We start from the raw sequence: 13,695 nt of genomic DNA on the forward strand, positions 1-13,695 counted from the left end.
CACCTGCAGCAGGCAGTCTCTGGATGCTCCGAGGAAAAGATGGCTTGGGGACACAGCATTACCTCTGTGACATTGTTGAACACATTTATTAGATGATACCCATGATCATACAATGTGGTAGAATGGTATAAACCAAATAATACAATAGTAAATGCTAGCGGTAACAAAAGTTGATATCAACATTAAATAATACAAATACTACATGATAGAAATCCTGATACCAACGGGAACAAATACTAAATGATTCAGCGATGACCCTGAGTGACAGTCACACTGATGTTGATAGACTCCTAAATGAAACAATGACGCACAGGCTAAATGACAGAGGCTAGATGATACATGATAAATACTCAGCATCTGTTTATGTGCAAAATATCCTGACCCCAAGCCGGAGGAGCTGCCTGGATTCATCCAGCCAGAGATGACTGGCTGCAGGCTCTTCTCTCTTTCCTGCTCACAGAGAGGCTTACGAGGAGCAGCCTGCCAGCAAGAAGACAGCACAGAGCCTACATAGGGAAGGTGATTAAGATCAGGTCTCTTATCAGCTGAGGTGGCAACACAGGGCTCTGGGGCTGTTTGACAGACAGGGTCTCACCATGTAATTAAGGCTGCCAAAGCACCTCAGACCCAAGAGCCGCTTGCCTTTGCCTCCAAAGTGCTGGGATTATAAGCACTTGTCACCAGGCCTGTGATGACTTGTTGAGCTTTACCAATCCATTTGTACAGTTCTCCCAAACCATCTAATGCCAAAGCTTTCATTGGTTTGCTTTGGTTTTTTTAAAGACTTGGTCTCACTCTGTAGCCCAGGTAGGCCTGGAATTTACCCTGTAGCATAGACTGGCCTCAAACTCACAATCCTGCCATAGCCTCTTGAGTGCTGGAAATATTACTGACTAGGACTGGCTTCCATAGCACTTCTGTGCTTTGTTTTGAGAGTCTCTAACTCAGGCTGGCCTGGAACTCTCCATCCGCTTGCTTCACAAGGGCTGGGATTATAGGCATGCGCCAACATGCTAGGCTCAAATCTGAAATAACCAAGTGGTTTCTATAGCACACATTAAACAAGCAGAGTGATAAACATGATGGACTAACCAGCTTACCATGGTGGCCTCCCCTCGATCACTGGCATAGGAATATGCCTCAGTTTAGGTAAAATGCGATCTAAGGCTCCAGGATCATGAAAAACAGGAAAAAGCACCACCCCAGAGCCTAGTGCACACCAGCACCAGCAGAGGGAGCTAGATGCCAAAGAGGATCTTGAGGTCAGCCAGCGTGAGCTTGGTGACGGATGCTCCAGACCCCGACAGGACTTGTTTGGCCAAATCTTTCTTTTTTTCTTGGAGCTGTAAGATCTTCTCTTCCACTGTGTCCTCACAGATGAACCTAAGAACAGATGATAACAGACGTGAGTCCAAGCGGCGAACCCACGCACACATTCAGAGTTCTCTCTCCTTTAGCTGTAAAGGAGATGATTTCCTGGCACTTGGTGAGAGCAGAGAATCCACGCACCTTCAAGTGTGTCCATTTAAAGCGATGCGCCTCAGACTAACTTTCTTTCTGAAGTGAGGGTCTCTGCATTTCTATCTAAAATGTAGAGGCCCGGCTTTCACTCAAACTCTATTTTGACAAGGTCAGAAGGGCCTCAAAGGTCAAGATCCTGACAAGTGTGTGTGTGTGTTTAAGTGCAGTGTCTAATTTCTTAGCTAATCCATACCATAACCAGGCCTCATTCAAGTGCCCACGAAGTATGAATTTATATATACATACACCATGTCCTATGGGAAGTGACAAAAAAGGGTGTAGTTTTTTTCCTCTATAGGAGAAAACAAAGATATGAACATCCAATAATAATAATAAAAATAATAAGACAGAGGAAGTGGTACAGTGGCAATGTGTCCAGGGTACGAAAGGCAATCTGTGTAGGTCAGTCAAGGAACGCTCTACTGGAGTTAACTCTTAATGTGTGGCATGCAGGATGACCAGGGGTTTGCTACATGACATGGTGGCGTAGGCACAACATCCCAGGGAAAGAGAACAGGGGCAAACTGTAGCTGAGCTTCAGAACACGGTATGTTTAGTTAAAGAGCATACTCTCCAGGCAAGTCTGCTGGTAGCAAAAGTTCAAGAGCTCTAGGCCAGGTCCTCAGTTATCCCCATCACACCAAGACACTGAGAGTAAACGTACAGGAAGCGAGCCATTGAAGGTGTGCCGTGTCTCAACAGACATCAGTTAAAAGAGCCCTCTGCTGGCAATGCAGAGGACAGGAACCAGTGAGCTGCATAGGGAGCGGGTGGTGGGGGTGGGAAAGAAAGGATGATTAGCAGTTTAGAAAATATAACTGAAGGCCTGGGCATGGGAAGAGGGACAGGAAGGAGTTTAGTTTCTGGCTGTATGGCTAAATAAACAAGCACCATCCATATAGATAATGCAAATGTCTGTCCTGAGGCAGCAGGACGCAAACATTTCAGACTGGCATTTTTACCCTGGAGGATGTAATTATACTTGTAACATTCACTTTGGTGTCTGAACGCACAGGATGAATGCAGACAGATGAGTGCCTGCCTGCTTAGGTTTAGATGGCTCGAGGGATCTGGATACCCAGGTTGGAAGTTTGGAAGACAGTGGAACTAAAAATACAGATTTTAGACTTAGTGGAGGAAAATATGGAATGAGCATAAGACAGGAAAATTAATATTCATTGCATGTGGCAAATTTTGGAGGTCACTAGTGACCCCCAACAGGGACAACTCATATGAAATGGGTGGAAGGCACTTCATATAAGACTGAGGAAGGGTGGAGGCAGGCAGCACTGACTGTGACCTCTGAACTCTTCACTAGACCCCTCATGCAAAGAAAGCAAAAGAAGGGCCATGAGAGTGGACTGCAGCAGAGGGACACGCTCTGATGTTCCCAAAGCCATACAGGCCCCAAAGAGGAGCGCTCTGCAAACAGGCTGTGTGTGCCTTCAAAGGCAATGTCAAAATCAGAGAGGGGAGCACTGTGCCAGATTAAAGCATACAAAGTCACGATAACCAAATGCTACACAGGATGTGGGAAGGACAGCATTGGGAGAGATGAAACCGAATATGGATTGATCAGGCTTTAGTATTACACTGACATTAACATTCTAATGTTGATCACCTCTCTCTCTCTCTCTCTCTCTCTCTCTCTCTCTCTCACACACACACACACACACACACACACACACACACACACACACGAGCTTTCTGTATGACTGAGACTATGCCACACTGAAAGGTAAAAATGACAAGGGGCAGGGGTGGGCAGGTGATGGAGGAAGGTCATTGGTTAAAAAATAAAGAAACTGCTTGGCCCTCATAGGTTAGAACATAGGGGGGGTGGAGTAAACAGAACAGAATGCTGGGAGGAGGAGAAAGTGAGGTAAGATGCCTCAGACAGACGCCATGCTCCCCTTTCCCGGGCAGACACGATGAAGCTCTGACCCAGGATGGATGTAGGCTAGAATCTTCCCGGTAAGCACACCTTGGGGTGCTACACACATTAATAGAAATGGGTAATCAAGAAGTAAGAATTAGCCAGTAAGAAGCTAGAGCTAATGGGCCAGGCAGTGTTTAAAAGAATATAATTTGTGTGTTGTTATTTCAGGTAAAGCTAGCCAGTGGCGGGAGCCAGGCTGGGGAAGAGACCCGCAGCTCCCTCAACAGGCAGGAGCAATCCCTCTGCAGCTGCCTCCTTGGTGAGCTGTGGCTTGTCACCATACTCACTTCCTTTTTGGCCCTGACCAACATGATTACCTCAGATTGCTTCAGATTACTTCTTCCGTTCCTGACCAGTGACCCTGAGGTGTGCCCACAGAAAATCATTAGTGCAGGGGTCGCCACACTTCCTAGTCTATGAAAATACTCCCCAGAGAAGGCTTTCATGAAGGAAGACGCTGAGAAGGGCCTGGCACCTCTGCTTACCTGTGTATGACGACATCTTTCTCCTGTCCTACTCTGTAGATTCGGTCACATGCTTGGTCTTCAAGTGAGGGGTTCCTGTTAGAGAGGTGTAACTCAGAAACACCAATATTGCACACAGGGCTGACAAACTACCGCCAAGGCCAAATCACAGTCCATTTCTGTATGCTTCTTTAGCTAACAATAGTCATTACGTTTTCAAAGGGGCTTAAGAAGACAATATGAATATGCAATAGAACTGAGAGGTGGGGGTGCACACCTTTAACTGCAGCACTTAGGAGACAGAGGCAAGCAGATCTCTGAGTCTGGGGCCAGCCTGCTCTACAGAGCAAGTTCCAGAACAGCCAGGGCTACAAAGAGAAACCTGTCTTGAAAAACAACAAATACGCAACAGAAAACTATGTGCCCTGAGAAGCTGAAATGCTTACAGAAGTCTGTCAATGCCGTTCTAGAAGGAACTGACCTAAAAGTTACCCTCTGCTGAGGAACTGGGAACAGGCTTCCAATGTTCTTAGCACTGTTATGGGTCAGTCCCTGTAAGAGACGGATGTGAACAGGACTCCTATCCAGTCTTTACCAGCTGATGACCACAGACAGATCTAACAATACCCTCCACACTTCAGAACCTACTTGGAAACAAGAGCCGGTTAATATTCCCAAATATTTCTTTCAACTTTAGTGTTCAGTGACGTCAACTAAAGAGGTAGAACTTGTTCTCTTCCTCATAGATTCTCATTATCAACTCTAACTGGACCTCATCCTTCTTCTTTAGAATCTGAGTACTATCTCTCCATCTCAAAACTGGTATCATTCCTAGTATGTTTTTTCTCACTTCTGTGTATGTGAAAAGCCCAAGTAAACCTACACACATTCTCCACAAAAACAGCATCGGTTGAGGCTGAGTGGAGAATTAAGACACATCACCCCAGAAACAGCATCTGGAAGAAAGTATGAAGGTGCAGGCCTGAAATCGGAGCTACACTGAGGCAGAAGAGCATCAATACCAGGCATGCCTGGACTACAGACCAAGTTCAAGGCCAGCTTGCACAACTAGATCAGTATGTGCAAGGCCCCAGGCTCAGTTCCCAGCACTACAGAACAAAAACAAAGCCCGCCACAGCAACCTGGTCTGCATAAGTAGAAAGTCAAAAACTGGCACTGTGAGTCCACTTAGCAACACATGACCGCGTTTGTCTTGTGCCAAGCAGAGCACGCACCAAGGCGCTGGAGCCACACACGGTGAAGCCCAAAGCTGGACATAAGTATTTCTATCAGTTAGAAAACCCTTCTTCTTTCTGGTATAACAAAGGTTGAGACTTCCTTGGCTCCTCAATTGTGTCTGGAAAATAGTATTCTAGAGACTTCAAACTGAGCAATGTAGCTCTTAGTCATGAGAAAAACCTGTGCTCCTCTTTTGTTTTGTAAGACAAGGTTTCTCTGTGTAGCCCTGGCTGTCCTGGAACTGAAACTTGCTCTGTAGACCAGGATAGCCTTGAACTCACAGAGATCCACCAGTCTCTGCCTCCCTGAGTGCTGGGAGTAAAGGCATGTGCCACCATATCCGGTTTCTTATTTTTTCCTGTGTTCCTCATTTTTATGGGAAAAAATGTTAGATTTTATAAGAAGTTAGTGAACAATAAAATTCATGAACTACTTGGAAGTAGTTATGAAATGCCCCAGCAGGCCTTACAGGTCACTTAGACGGCTATACAGAATGTGTCTACGACTCCCTAAAAGGGCACATAACCTATGAGGTCAGACAGCATAGCAGGAAGAGCAATTCAAGGAAAACCCTGGTTACCAGTGCATGTCCAAAAGGAAGAGGTGGTTCCCTCCGGTCAGATTGAGTCCCACACCGCCAGCCAAGAGGGAGATTAGCATGACCTGCAGAAGGAAACACTCTATCAACTTCAGCACACTTGGTCTTATAATCATTTGCCATAGGCTGGGTCTTCAGTGCTCCAAAAGCCAGGTGGCAAAGGCTTGGTCCCCATCATGGTGCTAGACCAGAGGCAGTGGAACTTTATGGGATTGGTACTACTCATCTTCAAGACATTGGGAACTTTCTTTGGAGGTTGATCAACCATGCACTACTGAAACCTCCAAAAACACAAACCAAAAGCAGTCCCTTCTCTCTACGCCAGGTATTTGTAGGGACAGAAAGAGCTAACCAGCATCTTTCCATCTCTAGTTCAAGAAGATCAAAACACAAGAAACACGTTCTTTTCAATTCCCCGTGTAATGTTTTCAAACATTAAGATGCCATTTCTTCCCTTTTTTTTTTTGTTTGGAGACAGGGTTTCTCTGTAGCTTTGGAGCCTGTCCTGGAAGTAGCCCCTGCAGACCAGGCTGTCCTTGAATTCACAAGGATTCGCCTGCCTCTGCCTCCCCAGTGCTGGGATTAAAGGCGTGCACTAAGATGCTATTTCTTACATTCATCTTTGAAAAAATGCTCACATTCCCACAGAGAGTCGACCTCACAAAGCAGTCTGCCAAAAAACATGGACACTGTAATTCAGTTCCTTGGGGGGGGGGTCAACTTTGCATTAACCAAACTGTGATCATGCCCCCCACACTAAGTCACCCTTCCTTCGTTCCTCTCAACTAGTACTTCCTGAATCCTTACCTGTTACACAGCCCTGTTCTGCATCTCAGTCAAAAGCCCACAGACCCACCAAGGCTTCCTCCTCTACACAGATTCCCCTGATCACAACCAGGCCTGCTGACTCTTCAGTTTAGTCCTCGTAGGTTATTCCTTTTAGAGTACTCTGGTGAGGACCCCAATAAATGTCTAATAAATGATAAACATCTGGAAGGATCAAGACAATATTTTTGAAGTTGAGTTGCTACATTACGCTGCGTTATAACCGAGACCAACTGCATGGACCTGTGGGGCCTAGTTCATACCTGAGGCTCCCGGGAGTGGTTGAATGCCTCCACCAGGTCCATTCTCTGTTTGGGGTTGATGGAGCCGTCAATGATGGCGTAAGTCAGTCTGTGCTTCCCGAGGTGCAGAGCTATCACTTTCAGCATGCTGGTCCACTGAGAGACAATGACACTAGGGGAAGAAAACACAAGCCACCAAGACTATGCAGTCTCCTCTACAGGCTGTAACACCACTAGTCTCAAGGTTAGTTCCAAAAGGCACACAAGGACCCTGTTGTTAACGGGCAAGGTCATGCTGGGCTTGTTTCCCAAAGACCTGCGTGTAAAGGCTTGCTCCCAGGTGGCAGTGCTGGGGTACTGGGAATGGTTATGAGGTGGAGCCTGGGGAGGCAGTCCTCTAAGCGGACTGCAGAACTCACCTCTTCCTCCCTGCTTCCTGATTGACATGCGACTACTTGTTCTGACGTGTGCCCCTGGTAATGCCATTTGCTCCGTCACCAACAGCATAAGCCAATGGGAGCATCTACTCGTAACTAAAGCTTCCAGAGCCATACAATCTGTCCGCTTTCTAAGTGTCTCCTGTGAGACCTTTCATGGTAGTGGCATGAGCTAACATGGGCACACATTTAAGGTCACGCTGTAAGTTCAGAATCCTTCCATCTATTTCTGAGCTCCACTCTCACTTGGTGTTAGTCAGAAGAACAGGACTGCCTGGGCTAAAGTGAAGATGCCTCCAGCTGACTTCTGTTTGAGGCCCTAGTGCTCATCCAAAAACCTGTTGTCCTGCAGAAAAGGGCCACGAGCTACTTGTCCTGTGGCCACCAGAACAGCTGCTAGGTTGCTCACCCCAAGCATGTCTTAACCAGAGCTTTAAATTTTCATAGAGAACTACTTCATACATGCACATGCAATCATGTAATACAGATGCATCTGTGTGTGCTACATATACATGTGAAGGCACAGCAAACGACACATGAGCCCACTTGACTGTAAGCCCAGCGTACGCAGCTCAGTAGCTGCCCACTATGCTCCTCCCTGTTGGAGCTCCTGCTCTCCCTCCCACGCTTCTGTTCCTTTACTCTTTCAGATTCCTACCTTACCCCATCCTCAGGGGTGTGGTAAGCCAGGGACCCTGATCAATGCACATCACAATATTTCAGATAGGAATTACAGGAATTCATACCATAACCTCAGTGCTTTCTGCAAGGCATGACTTAAACTAAGACTCGAGAGCACCGCAAACTGCAGCCTTCCTTGTATTCGCAGTGAAATGGCGCTCACCTCTTTTGGAGCCCTGGGCCTTTTTGGATTGCCTCCAGTTCTGCCAGCAGAGAAGACACCTGGGAAAGGTCACACAACATTGCAGTTTAAGCCATTCACTTCTGTATCTTCTCTCTTGAATTAGAGGCACTTTCCTGGGCGGCTTCTGTGCTTCTGGCCTGGCTGTCCATCACTCGGCTGCGGACAGAAGCTATTTCTAAATGTAAGCAGGCTGCCCTCCTCTCCATGACTTCCCACTGAGGATAAAGCCCAAGCCCCCTCTGACCTGCCAGGTCCATCTTCTCTGACCTCTGCTCATTCTTCACTAAGCCCTCCTCAAAGGACATGTCAATCAAACTGCAATTCTTTACTCAATAGGCCATACCTGGTTCCTCTATTTCAGAATATCATATTCCATGCCAGCCTAAATGTCATTTTTTTTGTATAAAAAATTTTTTTCTGATTTTAGTTAAAATATAATTACATCACCTCCCCTCAACCTCTCCCACGCATTCCCCAACTCCCTCTCAAACTGATGGCCTCTTTTTATTTATTATTGTTATACACACACATATATATACCAGTATAACCTATGTGGTCCATTTAGTAGATCTTGTGTATATGATTTTAGGGCTTGGTAGGATTCAGGCATTACGCTGGCCTGCCCTGTCATCTAGCAGGATGTACCCAGGCAGTACCTTGGTCAGTCCAGGGTCCTAGTCTATATACAGGCACAAAAGGTCCCTTTAAGAGACAAGCTTCATCTATTCCCGCTCTTTCTTTCTGCCATTTATTTCTCTAAGGAGGCAGCTTTCTTTCCCTCTCTGTCTCTCTCTTTTCTTTCTCTTCTCTCTCTCTGCATCTCTGTCTCCCGTTCTCTCTCTCTTCCCCCATTCTCTTTATCTCAGTAAACTCTACCCTCCAGCTCTGTCTACATGGTGTATTTGTCTCCCACCTGGGGTCCTAATCCACCAAGGTCCCAGCTCATGCAGTACTCATGACAGGGCTGACTCACAATAGGACTGGATAACCAAGTAGGGATCGCATCGCTGGGAGAGACTGCTCCATCTCTCAGCAGCTGCTCTTGGCTACCTATCGTTCTGTGCTGGGACAGGATCCTGTGAGATCTCTCTCTCTGCCACATTAGTATGTCTATTTGGTACTGTCATTGTTCAGGGCTTGTTTGGGTATCATGGGTGTCACCTTTTGAAAGTCTCCCCAACTTCAGTGTGGGTCAGGTGTCTACCACATATGTTCCGCTTTTGTCTCTACTGTCCTGGTTCTGATCACACGTCACAGTCATTGCTAAGCCATCATCCTTTGCCCCCAGTTCATCAGCTGCTCTGAGGAGCTGAACGCCACACGTCTGGCCCACTCTTGTGTTGCTGGCCTCTAGAACATGGCTGGAAGAGGGAAGGCTCTAGCCAAAAGACACAGAAGAAAACACAAGAGCTCTGCTGCCTTTGTGCTGCTTCCTGCCCACACGAAGCTCAACACGATTAGAATCTACCAATGGGCTCGCGTTAAGAAGCTGAGTACAGGCAAGGCCATAGCAGCTAACTCTAATGATGCTAGAATATACAATCTGGTCACATTGAGAGCTCTTACTATTCTTCAGTTATTTATGGTAAATATCTAGGTCCATGTTCTAAAATTTTAGCTAAGGGAAAGCAAAATGCCTCAGCAGGTAAGGGTGCTTGCTGCCATGCCTGACAACTTGAGTTCAATCCCTGGGCCTCACCTAATTTAAAAAAGAGAGAGAGAGAGAGAGAGAGAGAGAGAGAGATCTAGCTCCCACAGACTATCCTCTGATTGCTACAACTGACAAGGAATGCACACAAAAATAACACATGCAAACAAACAAACAAACCATTTTAGATTTTAGTTAAGAGGCAGCATTTCTCTTTTGGTATGATTCTGTTTCATCAGTGACTTCCTTTCTAGTTCACATCTTTAGAAAAGCTTTGGTAAGAGCGGCTGAGGTTGGGAAAGGAGCTTAAGGTTGGAACAGAGAAAAGCAAGCCCTACTTTAGGGTACGTGGAGAAAGCAGCCCTACTTTAGGGTAGCGGGCTAATGAAGCATACTGTCAGCCAACAGAGAGGCAGGCCTCTGGTTGCAGCACAGCTTTGTCTTCCTGTAATAAAGCCCTTTAGCCCTAAAAATCTTTTATGAACTAGAGCTGAATGACTAACAAAGTCGGCACTCTGAGAGAACGAGACTCCCAGATGGAAGCCATCCAACAAGTCGGTGCCACTGTCGCTGGCACACTACAGTCTCCAGGGCCATGTCTCTGCAGTTTGCCTTCCAAGCTTTCCCTACACAAACTGCTCATTCAGCCCCAGCTCCTAGCAAAAAGTGGCAGCCCTTCCCGGTATTCTGTGACAGAGACTCTTCCTTGATGAGAGCTGTCCCAAATCACTCTCCGAAAGCCCACCGTGAAGGAAGGCTTTAGAGTTCTCTGACAAGTGCGGCCTGAAGCCCAGAGCCGGCTCTAGAAGCAGAGAGGCCTCACTTCGCTCTCACCTGCTCTTCCCATGTGCATAAGTGAGCTACTCCAACACAGGCAAGAAAGGTAATTCCATCTTTCTGGAAAGCACAGAGGTGACGAACGTACCTTGGTGCTCCTTCGTGTGTTGTCAAAAAGCTCCACCTTGAAGGATGCGCCATTAAGACACACAGTGGCTGACGGCTCTGAGACCTCAACTTGGGACAGGGTCAGAGCGCTGAGCTGCTCTTCCAGGGACAGGCTGAGGCCTTCACTCTCCAGTTCTGTCGGGTCCAGGGCCTTGGAAGAACAGAGAGAGGGGTGGGAATGGGACAGAAGGTAGCAGCTTTCTTTCCAGCTGATTTCTAACACTCAAGAGCAATATATCTTTTTTATCTCTGATATTATGGAAAAGGCCCTGCCTGAAGCATGACCCTGAAGGGTTTCACCAAGCTCCAGCCTGTCAGCCAGGTTACACAGTCATTCTGCTTTCATAGTTCCTATAGCTGACAGTCAAAGGAGTAAGGCCGTAGTGAGGACTCTAGACACGCCTCTGTCTAGAGTAAAGCTCCCTTCTGGTTTGTGCTTGAGTTTTCATAAGCCTCGGGACTGACCAACAGTCACCACATAGGCTTATGACATTCTGAGACACCAAAGCATTCACAAATGGATCCCTTAACACAGTGTCACTCCCTGGTCTAAAAGTGTGTTCCTAAAACAAACAAACAAAAAATGATTAAGAAAAAAAAAGTAAATCCGTTGCCATGAAAATCATGAGAATTAACAAACATTTATATAAAGTATAAGAAATGAGTCTCTTCTCCAGCCATTAAAGTCCTGCAGACCAGCGTTTTCCTTCACTTGAGAGCCTGGGCCCCGGTTATGGAGGACTCCAGAGGTGAGAGCAGACTGGAGCAGTGGTTCTCAACTGCCCTCATACTGTGACCTTTAATATAGTGCCTCACGTTGTGGTGACCCCAATCATAAAATTATTTTCATTGCTACTTCATAACTGTAATTTTCTACTGTTATGAACCATAATGTAAACATCTGTATTTTCTGATGATCCAGGCAGCTCCTGTGAAAGGGTCATTTGGTCCCTAAGTTGGAAACCATGGACCAGTGTGTTCTCTCACCGACTTCAGCAGAGAGAGGTGGCAGCAGCACTGGCGGAGTCGCAGAAGCTGGGACAGGACGTGCACGGTGCTGGGTCTCAGTGCGTCTGCTGGAGTGGAGCACGGGGGCACACTGGACTCAAACTCCTGCGCCACTTCCAAGAGAGAAGACAAGACCCCGGAAACAGGGCAGGGTTTAAAATAGGGAAATCTGGGAAGAACTGGGAACTGAGTGAGGCTGGTTAGCCTGTTTTTGATCTGAGATTCAATAATTTAGCTGTGATACTTTTTAAAGAAAAGGTTTTTGGGGTGCTATGTGTGCCATGGTAAGCACGTGGAGGTTAGAAGACAACCCCAAGGACTCAGCTCCACCCTCCTTCCACTACATGGGCCCCAGGGATTGAACTCGGGTTGTCGGGCCTGGTGCCCAGCACCTTCATCAGCTGAGCCTTCTTAACAGCTCTGTGACATACGCTTATCGAGTCAGATGAAGTACTGGGGTTTTCTGTCGCCTTGCCTGTATTTTAAATAATGCAGATTTAAAAAAGAGGAAGAAGTCCTTACGTTTTGAGATCAGTGTACTTTCTTCCGGCTTAACGAGCTTTGCTAACATGTAGTCTCTCTGCTACCTGGGGCCCATAAGCTGTTTCTGCTATTTTAACGGCTAGTAGTCCCCTTTCAGTGGCTACACGTTTGAATGTCCCTGGCTTACCTCTACTGAATGGATTATCAGGGCTTCTTCCAGGGTGGCTGCCTCTTCCTTCATGTCTCTTTAGATAGGACTGCAGAGCTGACCTATCTCAGAACAAGAAAGGAAATACACATATTACGGTCACTAAAGCCAGACTGCTGCTTAAATTGGAGCAGGGTCTGGGCAGGTTAGAGGATGCACTGGTTAAACAATGCTCACTCGGCTCACAGCAAACGGGAGCCACAGACAAAGCAATAATCAATTATTATCATTATTTCCAAAACAAAACTTTTGAAATTGGTAGTAAGTATAAAGTATAAGAAGACAAAAACCATTCTTGGAAACGGAAAGTACCACGCAGAAGGGAGCAAACGGAGACTCCAGGAATGACAAAAGTTCTGGAGAAAGTGCAGAGAACAAACAATACCAAAGATTACAAAGCTGCTTTTGATTTGAGCTCCAGTGAGATGTTGGGTGGTAGGTTAAAGGTCAAAGAGAGTCATTATCCAAAACAGCCCCCAAAGAGCGGAGATTCTGCAGCTTGATTTCTATGTAAACAAGCCAATTAAAAGTCGGGTCAAGAATCTGCCTTCAATGTATATGAGACAGAAAAATCAAGGAGAAGGGAGGGAGGAGAAAAGGCAGTAAGAAAAAAATGCAGAGTTTGGAGGCTTTCCGGAATATAAAGCTGTAACATGTTAGGATCATACGTGAAACTGAAGGAAACCTAAGTCCAGACTTCTCCCCAAGCCAAGAAAGGGAAGCCAGAGAAGGTGCTTCTTCATGGCACCCACCTGGACCTTGCAAGAAAGACGTCATAAACATCCCATTCATCCTCAGAAAGCTTTAAACGGTGCAGCTGAAATGTACGCTGGGGCAGCGGCACCTGCAATGGGAGGAGGAAGCTCTGTAAGCCAACGGACTCTTCAGAGCAGACGCCTAGCACACTGGCCCTCTCATGCCAACCTCTGGACAGCATCTCCCTTCCCTGGAAAGGACTGTGCCAACACAGCATCGGGGACTGCTCTAAGGAGGGTCTCCTTAGAAGGGACAGGCTCCTGACACAAGGCTGGTCTACCTGAGGTCCTGGTCACCCTCCTTCCCTGGCCTCACTGGGGATAGGCAGAAATCTGGTTACCAAAGGTTTACCGGTGGAGTCCAGTTGGTCTTTTGTTCTCCTTAGCAAAAGGCTCCTGGTTAAAATGCTTAACCGTTCTCCTCCTTTCATTGAACCATTGTCAACCTGACTCTTCCAAAGACTGAACTCATCAAACGGGGAACAGCGGAGAAACCTTTTGTAGAGCCAGGAAGAGCA

At 46.7% G+C, this 13,695-nt stretch overlaps 1 protein-coding gene across 2 annotated transcripts in view; it reads right to left on the reverse strand.

Annotated features, from left to right (window-relative positions):
• Positions 1-52: 52 nt before the first annotated feature.
• Ttf2 (transcription termination factor 2) overlaps positions 53-13,695 on the reverse strand; it is a 32,610-nt gene continuing 18,967 nt past the window's right edge. The window contains exons 14-23 of one of the 2 annotated variants that reach the window (XM_041638252.1): positions 13,519-13,672; positions 13,175-13,266; positions 12,402-12,484; positions 11,711-11,844; positions 10,704-10,874; positions 8,110-8,168; positions 6,850-7,000; positions 5,744-5,826; positions 3,946-4,020; positions 53-1,383 (exon numbers count right to left, since the gene is read on the reverse strand). In XM_041638252.1, the coding sequence (XP_041494186.1) occupies positions 1,239-1,383; positions 3,946-4,020; positions 5,744-5,826; positions 6,850-7,000; positions 8,110-8,168; positions 10,704-10,874; positions 11,711-11,844; positions 12,402-12,484; positions 13,175-13,266; positions 13,519-13,672 (1,147 nt within the window). In that variant the 3' untranslated portion in view covers positions 53-1,238. Of the gene's footprint in view, positions 1,384-2,195; positions 2,277-3,945; positions 4,021-5,743; positions 5,827-6,849; positions 7,001-8,109; positions 8,169-10,703; positions 10,875-11,710; positions 11,845-12,401; positions 12,485-13,174; positions 13,267-13,518; positions 13,673-13,695 lie in introns of those variants that run through there. The other variant, XM_041638254.1, reaches the window with a different exon arrangement.

This window comes from Microtus oregoni, unplaced genomic scaffold, assembly GCF_018167655.1.
Source record: "Microtus oregoni isolate MIOR12 unplaced genomic scaffold, Mior012 000054F_ref0000373, whole genome shotgun sequence".
NCBI lineage: Eukaryota > Metazoa > Chordata > Mammalia > Rodentia > Cricetidae > Microtus > Microtus oregoni.